This window comes from Pagrus major, chromosome 14 (genome assembly GCF_040436345.1).
Source record: "Pagrus major chromosome 14, Pma_NU_1.0".
Taxonomy (NCBI): Eukaryota; Metazoa; Chordata; class Actinopteri; order Spariformes; family Sparidae; genus Pagrus; species Pagrus major.
The window spans coordinates 10,004,676-10,021,547 of NC_133228.1; the positions used below are offsets into that span (position 1 = coordinate 10,004,676).

The window sequence follows — 16,872 nt, forward strand, 5'->3', positions numbered from 1 at the left end:
AGCGCTATATACAAGAATTTTAGTTTAAAACATTCAAAAATTAACTGAAATTTTCAACCCAATATGAAGAAATAACAGTTTTGACATAATGTTGAACACCTCTATGTATTATGCTGTAGAGATATCTATTGCAGTTAGCATGCTAGCCACCTAGCCACAAGCCAGTTTGTACCTAAAGGGTAGATACTTATACAAGTACAACACCAACACTCACCTGGTGCTCTGAGCTCCCAGCCCGGGCAGAGTGCTAGCTGCACTGCTAACTGAGCTTATAAGCTACCAGCTGCTAGCAGTAGCTGGCTACTTTATGTTTGTTTGGAGTATAAATTGAACAGGTGGCCAATTCTTCATATTGCCCCTTTAAGAGTGGCTTAGTAAATGTTTGTTTTGTGGACCATTGTTGACATTATCACACTTCAGAAATGTGGTTTTAATATCGTTTTTTTTTGTCCAGTATGTCCAGTCAGTGTTTGTGAATGTGTGTGTAAGAGTCATGTACTAACAGCTGCAGTAATCCTCTATATCCTCCACATATTATCTGCACATTTCACAGATACCCTAAGTACATGTAGTTTAGTGCTCTCACAGTGGGTACATGCATGTGTATATGTATCAGCACATGTAACAGCTGCACCCTCTGGGATTTTGGGTCCATTATATGTGTGGGTAGCTGTCTCTCTCTCCTGTGTTTTGCTTCCTGTCTTTATCTCATCCCCTCCTCGCCTGACTTAACTCAAAAGAGATGATAAGATTACGATCGTCCGAACTACAGATTCCTGTGTGAGTGGAGTCACTGAGCGAATGAGTTTATCTGTGAGACAAATTACCTTTTGTCGCCCTTCTCATACTTTCTCTCTCGTAATCATTTCGCTTCTGGTTTGAAAATGTATTTGTTCAACACTTATCAGTAGCATGTGTATGAGACTGATATCCGTCTCACTTTCTCGCTCTTGGAAGAAAAGCAAAAAAAGCGGATTTCCACAACTGTTGAGCTGTTCCTTTAACTTTCTGCTTCATCATAGTTCTCAGCAGTTGCTGCGGGAGGAATGAAGCATTTCCTCTCCACTTCTTCAACTTCACATCATCAAATCTTGCCACAGGCGAAATTAAATAATTCAGTCATAATCTCCTCACCCTCATGGTGATGGAAAGTCAGGTGAATTTCGTAGTCAACAAAACATTTTTGAAGCTTCACAGCAAAACAGTGTTGCAGCATTCTCCTAAAGTAAGTGTGTGTTTTCTTATCCTTTAAGAAAACCCTAACCCTTTTGCTTGATCATATTCTGAAGGCAGTTTGTTCCTTTTTAGCAGCAGTTTTAACTAACTACAATATAATATACTTACATACTTGCATATGTCCACTCTCTCTGTGTTTCGTAGCTTCTGTTTTCTGCTGAATAGGCACTTACAGAAGAGGATGATGGCTGTTACTTCCTCCTCCTCAGCCTCTTCTCCTCTCCTTTGCTTCGCCACAGTTGAGCTTCTTTGAACGTGTTGATTGTTTGTATTAGGGTCTTCATTGTTCTGCTGCTGCTGGCTGCATGGTGCCAACATTTTTCACACTGTCAGGCTGCAGGCTTTGCTACTTTTTGGAACAAAACCAGAGTGCAGGACCCTTTATCACAGGCTGCCCACAGGGGACATTCATGCATATTTCACAGCAGGCTAATGCATTAAAGGTAATTATAATTATCAAGGATGTTTTTAATTAAACAGGCATTTTTCTGCCACGGCCGCAGCAGACAGATTTCCCCAGCGTGCAGCGTTTCACCACAGGCTGCTGTCGTGTCGGGTCAGGAAGTAGAATCCATGTTACGTAACGACACATTAAATCATGACAGTTGAAGAATTTTGAGCACGGACTCAACCTACATTTGATTTGATTTGATTTATGCCCCGGCAGCCGAGAGCGGGACGCCCCAACAAGAGTTTTTACTGCCTTCAAAGGCGGATGTCTGCGGTTATCACGGTGATGTCAGAAGGTGAGGGTGGGAGGGTTTAACACAAGTAGGCACCTGTACTGTACGTACAGTGCAGAGGGGCGATTGGCTGGTTGCCAGCGACAGGGGTGTGGTTTCCTGCTAGCATGATTGCTATACATGCTCCACGTACAAGGTGATTATAGGTTAGTGACACACAGACGTGCAGAACTAGGTGAGAGGTTAGTGTTTCATTTTGAATACAGTAATCATAAAGTAAAAGCAAAAATAAATCAGCAACTATTGTGATAAGAGTTTAATTCTTTAAAGATACACTGTGTGAGATTTAAGATGTAACAATTTCTCTAGCTCATGTTAAAGGTCAGGTGTTAGAGTATAGATATAATATGTAACACACTACATTACCCACAATGCAACTTAGCCACTGAGTGACATTACTGGAGCCAATTTATCAGATTACATGCAGCTTCCTCTGGAGCCACAAAAGACTTTATAACGCTTCTTTTTTAAATTTATTTATTGTAAACACACTTTAATATGTAAAAATGGTGAAGTTACCCTTTAAGTTTACACACTGAGTTTAAGTTATTGACACTGAACATAAACAGACCTGTTGTATCTCCAGCATCCCAGAGATACTGTTGTACTGTGTGAGTGAATGAAAAATAAAGGACAATCCAGATGGGACTAGAAGTGAAAGAGAAAGAAAGCAGCGGTGGCGTCAGAGGCTGTTCGTCTGTATGGAAAGTGTGAAAGTGTTTTTCAGTGGAATCCAGTGGAAACAGGGCACGGTGAAGGGAGTGGCAGCGACAAACTCCCCGGGGGCTGGAAAATATGCCCGGACCGGAGCCCACCTGGGCCAAAATAGAAGACAGTGCGCCCCTGTGTTGCTCATTTTCTACCCGTCTGCCAGTTTCCCTTTTGTCTGTCTCTCTCAGGCTCTTATTTCTGTTCGGTCCACCTCCCTATTTTTGTCCGTCGCTCATTCTTTTCTATTTGTCGCCCTCCTTTTTTTTCCCTTTTCCTTTGTTTGCTGTGTTTCTGCCCCACCAGTATCTCATTACACTAATCCTATTTATGAAGCAGACAAACACATGCCTACACATTGTGTTTCTGTGCATGCCTCTCTTTTTCTTTCTCCATCTCTTCCGTTTCTTTTCATCAGCGTTTCCCTCTAATTCATATGGTACAAGACGGTAAACAAAATCTCTTGTATGAGCTGTTGTAAACAAAATATTCATGAATTCAGAATATTGATTCATAACTTCATTTTGTGCTGCTTCGCTACCGTAGCGGTTTGAAAGCCTCTCTCGCTATCGCTCAAACTGTCAGCCTCTTAACAGCCTGGGTGCCTCATGTAAACACTGCGCTGCGATCAGACCTGGGATCTGTAGTCCCATTGTTGTGTGTTGTTGTAGTTATGAGATTTACCTCTCCAGGGAGAGAAAGCAGAGAGGGATAACCTATCATTTGGATCTATTGTGAGCCACTCACAGCCAGAAAATGAAATGTAGGCTCTGTCTTTTTACTGTAAATACGTTTGTCACATTACCTTTATTGGCCTTAAGTATGTCATTTCATTTGTTGATGTCTCAAAATGCTTCATACCTTTAGCAGCATCCTGTCTCGTACTTCACTTTTATGTCAGCAATAAAAAGGGGGTGTTATTTAATTGGTGGAAGCATTTATTTTGTAAACTCCTCAAATTCCCTCTGCTTCCTGTTCCAAGGCCACTATTGTTTAGGAAACGCTCCACTGAACTTCGGTCTCAGGTTAGATATTACAAAAAAAAACTAAAGGGATTTGGTGGCCTGATATTCTAAGCTGATCCACATTTTCTCAGATCAACATTTGTCGGCCACAGGCCTTGATGGAGGAATTAGCCTACTTTGTAATCATTAGGTGCGAGTGAAGGCACAATGGGCTTTTTTGTCACCTTAAGCCAAGACGGGCCTGTGTGCTTCCACTCCAAGGCAGCTAAAGTCAGCGAGACGTTGTTTGTGTAGAGCTGATCAAGCACCAAAGCTGCGTCCCGGCCAATTTTCTCACATTGAATAAAAAGAAATTAAGGGAGAAATCAACCATTAAATGTTTTAACTAAACTCAGTCAGTTGAGGTTATTTACATAACAATACACTGTAAAAAACATAAGCCCACAGCCCTGGCAGACGAACTCAAGTGGGCCAACAAGGGCCCACTACCCCATAATGTTACATGTGATCACTTGAGCTGAGTCTGAACTGGACATTATAAATAATAATGACATGAAAGTAGATATATTAGCCGTAACAATGTTTTTTTGTTTGTGAAACTGAACTTCAAAGTTTCTTTTATTTTTAGCTTTAGCTTTTAGCTTTCTATTTAAACAGTTTATTCTTTACTTTTAGCTATTTCAACCATTTACCAGAACTTGTAGCTAACTGTTTTTTTTTTTGTTTATCCATTGTTTAGCAATATTTAACAATTAATACATTTTGTTTGATAACTATTTCTATAATTAAGCTATATATTCCCACCACATATTAATGACTTTCAGCTAACTATTTCTATTTATTCATGACTTTTAGCTTATAGCTAACTTACTTATTTTTAGCTAGCTGTTTCCATTTATCCCTGACTTTTCGCTTTTAGCTAGCTTCTTTATTCATAACTATTTGCATTTATCCACAACTTTTCGCTAACCAAACCATAATCCATTTAGCTATTTCAACCATTTATCCATCAATGTTAGCTAGCTATTTTTATCTGTCTATCAATTACTCTTAACTACATGTTTAACCATTTATCAGTTAGCCCTACCTTTAGCTGGCAGTTCAAGCTATTCATTACACTTAGATATCTGTAATAGTGTTATTTATCCATTAGCTAACTATTTCAACAGTTAATCCATTACCCTCACCTTTTCATTTTAGCTATTTATCCATTATCTTTATCTAACTGTCTTTGCTTCCTTGCTTGCTGACTATTTTTCCCAAATCATCTTTTTCGGGTGTCACAGCCGACTCATCATGTCGACATATAATTAAACTGGATGCATTTTTTATTCCAGCCGAACATCGGGCGTCTCGGCATCCCTCACGGACCCTCTGGAGAAAAGGTGGCCGTGGTCGCCGTGGACGACTGTGACATCTCCATGGCGATTCGCTTCGGGAAGCAGATCGGCAACTACTCCTGCGCCGCCCAGGGCACCCAGACCGGACAGAAGAAGTAAGCTGGTGTCTTTCTTTTGACCTCTCTTCAGGTCGTCGCTCTATTACCTCCAGGTCAACCCATGCGCACCTAACACACGAACTAGTCAGATTTATAGTTAAACATGTTTTAGCCTCGGGGGCTACGTCAAATTGCCTTCATTACAACAGCTTACATGTCTCTCATCCTGCCATCCTCTCCTCCTTTTGTGTCTTAATCTCCGTGTTCATCCTCGTGTCCTCTCTGCTGTCAGACGTGGCCTTAGAGACGAAAACCTCACCTCAACACAAGCTTTATCCGATTTATTCTGTGTTTACTGCACACTAATTAGTTTTTATTTTTATAGTTTGAGAGGTTGTTTTTTTTTTCGCTTGAGAGCATGTTAGCATGCTGAAACACATTTAGTATGCAGAGGGTGTGGACAGACAGAGAGGAGTTAATGAGGTTACATTCTTTCAGGAACTCGCTGCACAGGTCACAGAAGCTGAGAGGCGTTCAGAGGATACTGTTCTTCAGCCGTGTCGAGCCAGAATACACAAATATGCATTACACCTGCTTGTAATGTGGTGGAAACAATAAAACATTTGAACTGCTACACAAAAATGTTCTTAAGACTAAGTTCAAGTATAAATCTAAGAACGTTTTTATAAATGGACCCCAGCTTCTCATGTCATTTGTGTCTGGATCTCCCTCATTGAATTCGTCTTTGAATAAGCTCCACATGCTCCCGGCTGAGCAACAGTGTTTGTGCTCTACGTACACAACTTAAACTTTCAGTGGTTTAGTGAGTTTTTTGTGTGCAGCATTGCATTACATGAAATCTCTTAAAGCCCTTTGGTGTTTGATGTCGAGTGTAAGCAGCTTCCTACATGACCCAGTACGTGGAACCTGACTCGGTCATGGTGATGGTAGCAGTTAGCCTTGTGACGGCTTAAAACTTTGGACACAATAACCTTTTTTTCCCGAGATGTCAATCACACTGAAGGGCTGATGTTTTACCTCAGGCGCCCTTTCTGGTGTGAACTCGGGCCATCGACAGAGGGTCAGTAGATTTTTGCACAGTTTGGATTTTGCTCTGATCTATGTTCTGTCCGTGTCCTCTGCAGGTCACTGGACTTGACAGGGCCGCTGTTGCTCGGCGGAGTTCCCAACCTACCTGAGGACTTCCCGGTCAGGAACAGAGACTTTGTGGGCTGCATGAGAAACCTCCGGATCGACAGCCAACCCATCGACATGGCCAGCTACATCGCCAACAACGGCACCACAGAAGGTTAGACGTGCTTCAGAGTAAAACCGATCATTTCATGAGTTCTATGTGCTACTAAAGTTAGCATCTTTAAAGCTGAGACCCATAAACAGTTACATACAACGCACGTGCAGATATTAATCATGTTTTCATGTGTTTGATGTCCAGGTTGTCCTGCAAAGAAGAACTTCTGCATGAACAGAGTGTGTCAGAACGGAGGAGTGTGTGTCAGCAAGTGGAACACTTACAGCTGCGACTGCCCGACAGGTTACGGAGGCAAGAACTGTGAGCAAGGTAAGAAGTTACAAAGGAATTATCTCTCAAGATAGAATCAAAAAAGTGTGTCTCCAAATGTGCCTGTATCTACATGCTCCTGTGTTTACCTACAGTAAGTGTGTGTGTGTGTGCATCTTGAGGATTTCCAGGAAGTAGTTTGGGAGATCAAAACGGGATAAGGAACACCTCCCCTGACTCAGTCTGACTCACAATGAAAAGTCAGGGCGAAGCCTTTGCTCGCTCACTGTACAGCCGCTGAACATGGCCTCAGGTTTGGAGATTTAGGACAGGAACACGCTGTGACTCACCCTTCAGAATCCAGACAAACAAAAGACGCACACTGGGCACATAAATGTCCTCTTTGTGTCTCTGTTGTCACCAGCAGAATTGTGAAGCACAGCTCACGTCACTAGAGTGAAGACCTATATACAGCACATGTGGATAAACAGAGGGAATATGACTTGAAGTGCTTCCCTGTTAGCCGGGGAAACTTAAAAGCATCACAGCTCGCCAGCAGTGTTGTTATTTACACTCCATAACCCGTCTCAAGTTCTTCTGCAGTAAGGAGAGAACTTTGATTTCCTCCTTCAGGGCGAGCTTCCAAACAATGTGCGAAGGTGTGAATTCCTCTCCTTACCCCTCTCGTCTATGAGGTAGCCGCCCAACCAGTGCCAGGCCCCAGTATCCCGTATCTGAACTGGGCCGGGATCACAGCAGGCTGGGAAGAGGCTTTTGGCTGCTCAGCTGCTTGTTGACACATTTGGTTTGAGGCTTCACACACCTAGCTGCCACACGAGAAACCAGAGACGTGTTATCGTTTATTTTACACCGCCAAAGTCAACCAGACTGGACCGACATGAAACGACTGAAATCCGCTGGAAGTCACCGACCCGGTCAGACAGTTTTTTACTTCTAATTCTGTCGGATCAGGTTTCAGTCGTACAGACAGTTTATTAAAGACTTCTGTCACGCTAATTTAAAGCAGATTACAGTCAGACTAAATAATGAGCAAAAGACTTTTACATGTCATGGGTGGCATTAGCTTGTTATGACAAGTAGAAGTCAAGTTTTAATCCCTTGACTGGTGTCTGTTGCAGTAATTAAGGATTATTAAAGACAACATACCTGTTTCATAACTTGATATATTTGAGGTGTGTTCACAGAAGAAAGTGATAAAGTCGTTCAGGTTGAGATATGAAGAGACTCAGATTGAGTTGGACTTGGCTGCAGACCTGGTCAAAGATCTACCGTCCGCAAAGTGTGGCTTTAACAAAGCTGTTGAACCGCTCTGATACGGCAGAATACAACCACTGGGTTGAACCCAGCTCAAGAGATTTTTGCTCAATCTTTTAATGAAAAGGTTAAAAAGATCTGGGGTTTAGTATAGCTAAATAAAAAACAATCGGACAGTGAAATATCTTGACAGCTGTCTGACATACTGCCATGACGTTTTCCCTTATTCCTTGTCTCGCACTACCGTCAGATCAAAATTTTCTACAGGCCCTGCAAAAATAATGACATCATCCACAGCAGTACTTTGTGTTCAGCGCTGACTAGCAAATGTAGCTAACCAGAGACGGACGACGTCACTTATCACTTATCGGACGATGCCACTTATCATCCAAACATTTTGACACTATAACAACATTTTTCAGACGAACAAATCAGGAGAAAATTAGCTTTGTTGGAGGTCTGACTCTGCCTCAGCAACACACTCTTGCAAGCTCTGGAGATCTGGAGCTAGCATTCTCAGCTAGCAGATAAACAACATGTAACATAAGGTGTTTTTTTTACTTTTGGTGGACTAAGCTTTGCTGAAGTACTGTAGCTACTTGTTATGATGAGCAAATATGTGCTTTTGTCTCATAATTACAGCTTGTGTTTGAGTGTATTTGTGAAGTCCTCTGTTGAAATCTCTGCCCCGGGGACCTGAGAACATACAGGGTTTATGCTGTAGATTATACAGGATGAAGCACTTACTGTACGTCGTGCTGAAAGGTGGACCCTTTGTGATGTTTGTCATCGTGTTTTTTGATCTCTATCTCAGCGTGCACAGGAGCTTACAGGATAGGCCTTGCATCATGTCTGTAGGATTTTCAGTGGATTTTCTGGATGTCTCTAGACATTGGATGTTTGTCTAAGAGTTACTTTGTAGTAATCCTAAAATATAAAGTAGGGATTATATCACATTAGATGAAATGATAAAACTGTTTGTTTTTGTTTGTTTAACAAACTGGGACTGCAGGATATCACAGTTCAGCATGTTAACAAACCAGTGAAATAGGTTGTGGCCTTTATCTCAAAAAAGTGCTGCTATTTCCAATCTCTGTCTTTTGCCCACAACCTGATTCTCACTCTTCCCTCTTGTCCTTCTCCTCCTCAGTGATGCTGTCTCCTCAGTTCTTCGACGGCCAGGCTCTGGTCTCCTGGAGCGACACGGACATTACCGTCGCTGTTCCCTGGTACATTGGCCTCATGTTCCGCACCAGACAGCCTGCTGGCACCCTGATGCAGGCCAACGCCGGACCCTCCTCCACCATAAACCTCATGGTAAAGTACTTGCCCGACAAATTATCGTCAACAAAAATGTCATCATCAGTAGTATAATATAACAGCGACAATCTTTCCAACCCTCCAGGTGAGCGAGCAGCAGGTACGTATGGAGGTGTTGCTGAGACAGCAGCTGGTGGCGTCGCTGAGCTTCCCCCAAGTTCGGGTCAACGACGGGGAGTGGCACCACCTGCTGGTAGAACTGAGAAGCGTTAAAGACGGCAAGGACATTAAATACATGGCTGCTGTGTCGCTGGACTACGGCATTTACCAGGTACAGGCAATTACTTCATAAATAGACAAGGATGGACACGTGGGTCAAGTTTTCAGGAAGAAATCAATCATCAATTCTGTGTTTTTAAGCAGAGGTCGGTGGAGATCGGTCATGACCTCCCAGGACTGAAGCTGCAAACTCTTCATGTTGGTGGTTTGCCTGGAGGGGACAACCACGTCAGCAAAGGATTTGTTGGCTGCATACAGGTAAGTGTGTTTTTCCAAAATTCAAAAAATAAACATCACGGCAGTTTTCTCTTTTTCCCTTGACCACTTCTTCTTCTTCTCCGTCAGGGTGTGCGTATGGGTGAGACGTCCACCAACGTGGCCAACGTGAACATGGCTCAGGGTCTGAAGATCCGCGTGGAGGACGGCTGCGACCTGGCCGACCCCTGCGACTCCAACATCTGCCCCGACAACAGCCACTGCAGCGACGACTGGAGCACACACACCTGTGTCTGTGACCCAGGTAACATACACTGTCACAAGCTCAGACATTGGAATAACCCTTATTTTTATCGCTCATTAAGGTTTGAATGTCACTCCTCACTCTATTCTTTTACGTGTCCTGCAGGTTATTTTGGTAACGAGTGTGTGGATGCTTGCCAGCTCAATCCTTGTGAGCATGTGTCCACCTGCGTCCGCAAACCAAGTTCCTCCCACGGCTACACTTGTGAATGTGGACAGAATTACTACGGCCAGTACTGTGAAAACAAGTAAGGTCCCTTCCTGTGTGTGTGTGTGTGTTTAAATCTTCAAAGGGAGAGCATGGAGAGATTTTAAGTAGTACTCAGTGAGCTTGTAGGTCAGCATTTTGTTGTCACACAATGTCGTCTGAAGATACTCTGATTACTCTTGTTGTTCCTGCAAAACTTGACCCGGTAGCACGCAGTGTAATTTACAGTTTACAGACTTGTGGGCTCAGTGTTCTTGTCACGGTCTTGTTTCTCTACAGCAGTGGTTTTGAGACTCTTTGTGCCCAGGAACAGCAAAGGGCAAGCAAAAATCTCAAAGCACATCTGGATCTATAACTGTGCAAAATAACCTCTATAGCAGATGTTATCTAATCACTCTGTACATGTTTATTTTTCAAAGGATTTTTTTTAGTGTATAGAATTTGTCTCCGCAGTGCAAAATGAATGCGTACAAACTACTGATATTGTAAATTAAAAGCTCATTTATTACTTCCTGTATAGTTGTAGATTGTATGATGATGTATGGTTGTAACAGAATCCCACAGTACATGCGGACCTGCCTCACATCACACCATTTGGGAGCCACTGCTCTACAGCAAATAGAAACAATCCAAAGTGACTGTGGTGACGGTTTAGTGATACCAAAAGGCTAAAAGTTGTAGCTTAAGGTCTTTACTTAAGATCACTTAAGCAGATTGCATCTCACACTGCAGTTTAGAGAAGTAAGCTTTGCATGCCTAAGATCTGCAGACAGCCCTCTGTGTCCTGATGTTAAAATGAAGCAGACTAAAAATGGATTTTTCCTTGGACGGAGACAAAGTCCGCTAATCTCGGTCGGGCTCTTGCTCTTTTTGTAATTTTGCCAACCTGCTGAATCTTTCCGAGCAGCTTTATGAGTCAGTAATCTGAGCTTGATAGTGTTTATGTGTGTGTGTGTGTGTGTGTGTGTGTGTGTGTGTGTGTGTGTGTGTGTGTGTGTGTGTGTGTGTGTGTGTGTGTGTGCATGAGGGAGAGCAAAGATCAGACCATCAAAAAGAAATAAACAGAAATTAAAGTGGGAATTTCATACATGCGCACAGAAAGTGTTGTGCTGAAAGTGGTTTGCACTGTCAGCATTGTCTAAGAGCTCACGTGAATTATCCTTCCCTGATTGAGAACCAGTCATTTCCCCTGAACCCTGACCCCCATGACACGCATCACTCCCTGTCTTAAGCAGGATGTGGGATTCCCCCTCCACGCCTCACTGGTCCTCCATAGGTGTTTAGTCACTGCTGCCCTCATACTGCCGCTCGTCCCCATATCAGATCACATCGCTCAGTCGCAGATTGCATCTCCTGAGAGAGAAAGAAAGTCTGTGTGTGTTTGTATGAGCAGGTCACACTTGATTCACCGACTTAAAAGCGGAGAGGAAGTTTATTCTAGATTCAGGTCGACGAGGAGCATTTAGCTGGAGATAAATTTAACAGATTAGACTTGGAGTATTTTGTCAGTAACATGTCAAAACCTAATCAACCATCACTTTACTTGTATGATGACCTGGTCTTCCTGCATGTCGTCCAAAAGACAGATTATTATCTCCCTCTTTTTTTCCAAAACAGTTTTGTCCACTTTTTATCCTAAAATATGTAATCATAGAAAGGAAACACGGCTGTCTTATTGTTACTATACAACATTGTCATATCATGACCTTATAAATTCATATGATGATGAAGAGTTACTGGACAACATTAGCATTCATTTCATTTCAGTTGTGTTTCTGGCCACCTGGCAAACTTAAGTCCAATATTCACCGCCTTTTTGCTCTTTTTTTGGTCTCCACCACCTCCTGAGTAAAAAAATTGACTCTTGAGTTGCTAACTGTGCCTGTCTAGCTTTCGGCACAGCTAAGCTAGCTAGCTGAAACTTGCTATAAAGCTCTGTGACGCCACGGAGAGCTGCAGATTCAGCTGATCTCTTTAGGTCCATAGGCAGGAATGACCCCTTTCATATTGTTATGATAAAAATATGAATTATAGTCACTTTAATTAATGTGTTGTTGTCTTTGATGGCAGAGTGGAGAAGCCTTGTCCTCAAGGCTGGTGGGGCAGTCCCATGTGTGGACCCTGTAACTGTGATACCAGCAGGGGATTCCATAAAGACTGCAACAAGACCTCTGGAGAGTGTCGCTGCAAGGTAAAAACATATGTTTTTGTTAGTTAGGAGCAACCAACCATGTCTAACTGACACTGCTGAGTCAGTTTGTTGTAGCTGATGTCGATGATCTACATATAACATCAGTCATCTATGTCTTCGCCTCTTCCTGCAGGAAAACCACTATCGTCCTGAAGGCGAGGACACTTGCCATCCCTGCGAGTGTTTCTCTGTTGGCTCCGAGTCTCGAACCTGCGACCCCGTCACCGGGCAGTGCCCCTGTAAAGGAGGAGTCATCGGTCGTCAGTGTAACCGCTGCGATAACCCCTTTGCTGAGGTCACTCCCTTGGGATGCGAGGGTGTGTGGATTTATATATTTAATAATTACATGTCTTTAAAACAGGATTTTTACTAAAACCAGTACTTACTTGAAAATAAAACATAACATGTCCGTATTTTTGTGAGAAGTGAAACCATGAATTCAGATACATTTTTCTAAATGAAAAGAAATCTGTACATGACAGGGACAGTAACGAAAAAATCATTTCAGAAGTTGGGTGTATTATTCCTTTGGGGAGCCCCAATGAATTGATGAAGTGTCAAAGGGAGACAAATAGTGTCGCTCACATCTGCTGGTGCTGCAGTTGAGCTAACTTCACGTCTTTGTCGCCATCCAGTCAAGCAGAAGAAGGCGAGTCTGGCTAGTGGGCTAAGTTGGCAGTGGGACTGAACACACACAATACATTAGAGATGAATAGAAGACAAAACCACAAAGTCCCCGAACAGAAACGAATGTCAGTGTGTTTGCTGTTTGACCCAATATGAAGCTCTTCAAAACTCCCAGAACGTGTTCGGACTTTTAATGGACGGAAGTTCTTTGTGGCGATGTGCTTCTTTTTGTTGCCCCGAATCTTCCTTTCTTTATTTTTGGTGAAGTGGATTTAGGATATGTTTCAGATCTAAAGAGTCAGATAGATTATGTTGCGGAGGAGGAAGGAGTGAGGGAGTGACGACGGAAGAGTGAAACAAGCGTGAGGCTTCTTTGGTCATCTCCTGCAGGGTCACTGAGATGTGACCATCCGTGGCAGGCCTCATACCAATCTCTCAGCTCTGCACCAAACACAGCAGGGTCTCCAGGGAGACGTTCAGTAAACCTGCGGTTAATGGTCGCCACGGCCTTCACTAATGATGGCACGTCTCGTCTTTTAGTAGAATTGATCCTTAAAAAAGGGTAAGTATGAAGTAAAAAGTCAAGTTTTATTACTTATGTGAAGTTATCTGTCGTAGCAGTGAGGTAGAACTTAAGAGTTAATGAAACACAGGGATTATAGGCCGACTAAAAGGAGCCACAAACAGGCCAACAAGCCCGGTTTGTCCTGGAGATTTATTAACCCAGACATGCTGAAATGAAGGCTTGTGTAATGGCTGTGCAGCCTTAATTTGGCTGAATGTTACTGTGCTGGTCCGTCTGGCTGTTTCATAAGGTGGCGTCTTGTGGTGGAACCAACGCAGACGACCTGTGTATCAGCGTTTGAAGCTTCAGGTGTAAAATCATAACACTTTTCTAAAAGTTTTTCGTGTGCTCTTTCCTCCACAGTTGTCTATGAGGGCTGTCCCAAGGCGTTCGATGCGGGCATCTGGTGGCCCAAGACCAAATTCGGACGCCCCGCCGCCATGAACTGTCCCAAAGGATCCATCGGTGAGTGCTTTATAATCCCTCTGATGACAAAAGTAACAAGCGGAGTGATTATTTAGTCATGTAGCGACAACAGTGTGTGGTCCACTTCAAATGAAGAGAGAGCAGAAGAGTTTCAGAGGCCCCTGAAAGTTTAAATGAAGGTCAATGACCTGATGGAGGTAAAGTTTTATCACGCCAGTTCTGGAAAATGTATGAGTTACAGGAATAGTTTGGCATTTTGTTTGGTACGCTAACACAAGTAGCATAATTCAAGATAGCTGACTCAGTAATGTTAGTTACAAAACGCTGGAGCTAAATGCTAACACTTGGCAAAATGCTAAAATATGGTGTAACAGTAGCAAAAATGGAAAAGAGTCCCACTTTAAAAGTCTTTCTGAGCCAAAGTATTCACAGTTATTGAGTAACAGCAGTTAGATTAAGCTGCTTGGGTGGCTGTGTACTTGTGTGTATTTTCAGGCATATAAGCAAACTCTCTTTGAAGCTCAACAACACAGTAATGAGGCTGTCTGATTGGTCCGTTAATCCAACAGCCCTTTCTCATCCCCCAGTCATGTACAGATTTGTCTGTAGAGACTCTTGGAAAAACACCAGCTACTGTACATGAAGAGCTGACAGCAACATCCCTCCTCCTCCAGCTGTGTGTGTGTGTGTGTGTGTGTGTGTGTGTGTGTGTGTGTGTGTGTGTGTGTGTGTGTGTGTGTGTGTGTGTGAGACAGTCGAGCTGAACTCCAGATTGGAGTTCACTGACCTGTTCCCAGTAAAGCACTGCCACTTTTCCTGGTTACCCCCTTAGTTACTGCCGTCACCATGGTGGCCCCTTTGTCGTCCCCTCAGACTCGGAGGGGAATTTATTTGCTAACATTGGCCGTCGCCCTGTCTTTGCTCCAGCTGGCAAGTCCTTCAGCCATTTCTTCTTCTGCAACAATAGCATTTGAAGAGACCTTGCATTTGGATGAAGTCTTTTCTCAATCTGAATCAGACTGGAACAAGTCAGTATAGCCTGAAATATTTAGAGAGAGGAAGAGAAGCAACATTATTTAACATTTTTACCTTAAAATAACAGCTTCAAAATCATGTTGATGCTACAGTGTCTTGTAACAGGATGAATGGTGTCTCTGTCTCAGCCACTCTGCCCCCCTATCACTTGTTTCTGCACTATGAGACTTCAGTGAGAGGGTAGGATCACAGCGTTACATAAATGTTTACTTCAAGATACAAGTTTTAAACACAGAACATTGTTATGATGTAATGAGTTTTGTTTGTAGTCAGCACCTACGTTACGTCTGATGATTTGTCACAGACCTGGGATTTGTGTTTACGACAGTGGTGTTGCACTCAGAGACTGTCGGGGGGCCAATTTCTACATAATCTTGCTTTAAATATAGGGATTAATTGTTGTGCAGAGAGGCTGTTGTAGCAGAAGATATCTCTGCAACACAACGCTTAGACATAATGTCAAAACTGCTATTGATTCACATTCTGTTGATAGTTTTAGTTATTTCTTAATGTTTTCAACTTATTTATTTACTTTTTTTTTTTTTTTTTTACAGGCACTGCCATCCGTCACTGTAGCGATGAGAAAGGCTGGTTGTTACCTGAGCTCTTCAACTGCACCACCGCCACCTTCGCCCACCTGAAGAAACTGGTGAGTACCAGACAAAATAAAAGCATTTTATACTGTTACTTTCAACATATCTTACTGAATAATGACAATTTTCAAGGCTTACTGCTATTTTTGACAGAGTAAATGTATGTTTAGATACCCCCGCCAACACTTGAATACACTGAAAGTGTTACTATTTCTAAAATAAGTCTATTACTTTTTATACAAAATGTAAAGGCAGACAGAATATTTTATTTGATTCCTAACCAGAAACATTTTGAATATGAAGTTTTCATCAGACTGTTGTTGCCTCTGTAATGAGTCCTTCTTAATATTTGAGAAACTATGCATTATAAGGGAGCTGATGTGTCTCCAGCAAAGTGTAATTTCATCGGATGAACTCCACAGGAGATTTACACAAAGTATTGCACCCATTATGTTTGAACCTGAACCTAATACTCCAGGCTTGAGCTTCTCAAAGTCCCTCTAATCCTGGGATTGACCAATTTCTATTATGTTTCACCTCACCCACTCCGCTTTCCTTTTGCCTTGACCTGCTCGCTCTCATTCTCTTCCCGCCCCTCGACCCTCCAGAATGATGACCTGCGCCGCAACAGTTCGAGGATGAGCAGCGACCGCTCCAAGACCATTGTGCGTATGCTTCACAGCGCCACCAATGACACCCCGCATTACTACGGAGACGATGTAAAGACGGCCGCCCAGCTGCTGAATCACGTGCTGCAGTTCGAGAGCCGGCAGGCGGGATTCGACCTCACCGCCATGAGGGACGCAGAGTTCAATGAGGTAGAAAAGGAAAACAGGGTGTCTGCATTGATTTCAGTTTCAATAAGTTAATGTAAAAGATCTTCAAGCTTTACTGTTGGAGCACTGGTGGCACACTGCCCTCCACTGGTTGATCCATCACTGTTGCAATCCAATACTTCCTCCGTTGCTTTATTACCCGTCTCTTCGATATTTACTTCCAATAATCTACAATTTTTGTGGATTTTCCCAGAACTTGATCCGAGCAGGTAGCTCCATTCTGGACCCTGAAAACAAGGAGCACTGGGAGCAGATCCAGAGGACTGAAGGTGGCACCGCCCACCTGCTCCGCAACTTCGAGGACTACGCCAACACCCTGGCACAGAACGTCAGGAAGACCTACCTGAAACCTTTCACAATCGTCACTGAGAACATGAGTGAGTAGAAGAGCTGTAATTACACTGTGTGGCACTGCGGCACATGATTACATCCTCATCCTCATCCTCTGT

The 16,872-nt window shown here is 43.0% G+C and overlaps 1 protein-coding gene across 1 annotated transcript in view; it reads left to right on the forward strand.

Moving 5' to 3' along the window:
* The window catches only part of celsr1a (cadherin EGF LAG seven-pass G-type receptor 1a), an 88,196-nt gene that overhangs the window by 58,427 nt on the left and 12,897 nt on the right, over positions 1-16,872 (forward strand). The window contains exons 7-20 of the mRNA XM_073480878.1: positions 4,990-5,147; positions 6,236-6,399; positions 6,544-6,669; positions 9,035-9,201; positions 9,290-9,475; positions 9,568-9,681; positions 9,769-9,943; positions 10,049-10,190; positions 12,221-12,341; positions 12,475-12,658; positions 13,897-13,998; positions 15,549-15,643; positions 16,196-16,405; positions 16,617-16,800. Coding sequence (XP_073336979.1) covers positions 4,990-5,147; positions 6,236-6,399; positions 6,544-6,669; positions 9,035-9,201; positions 9,290-9,475; positions 9,568-9,681; positions 9,769-9,943; positions 10,049-10,190; positions 12,221-12,341; positions 12,475-12,658; positions 13,897-13,998; positions 15,549-15,643; positions 16,196-16,405; positions 16,617-16,800 — 2,128 coding nt within the window. The remainder of the gene's footprint in view (positions 1-4,989; positions 5,148-6,235; positions 6,400-6,543; positions 6,670-9,034; positions 9,202-9,289; positions 9,476-9,567; positions 9,682-9,768; positions 9,944-10,048; positions 10,191-12,220; positions 12,342-12,474; positions 12,659-13,896; positions 13,999-15,548; positions 15,644-16,195; positions 16,406-16,616; positions 16,801-16,872) is intronic.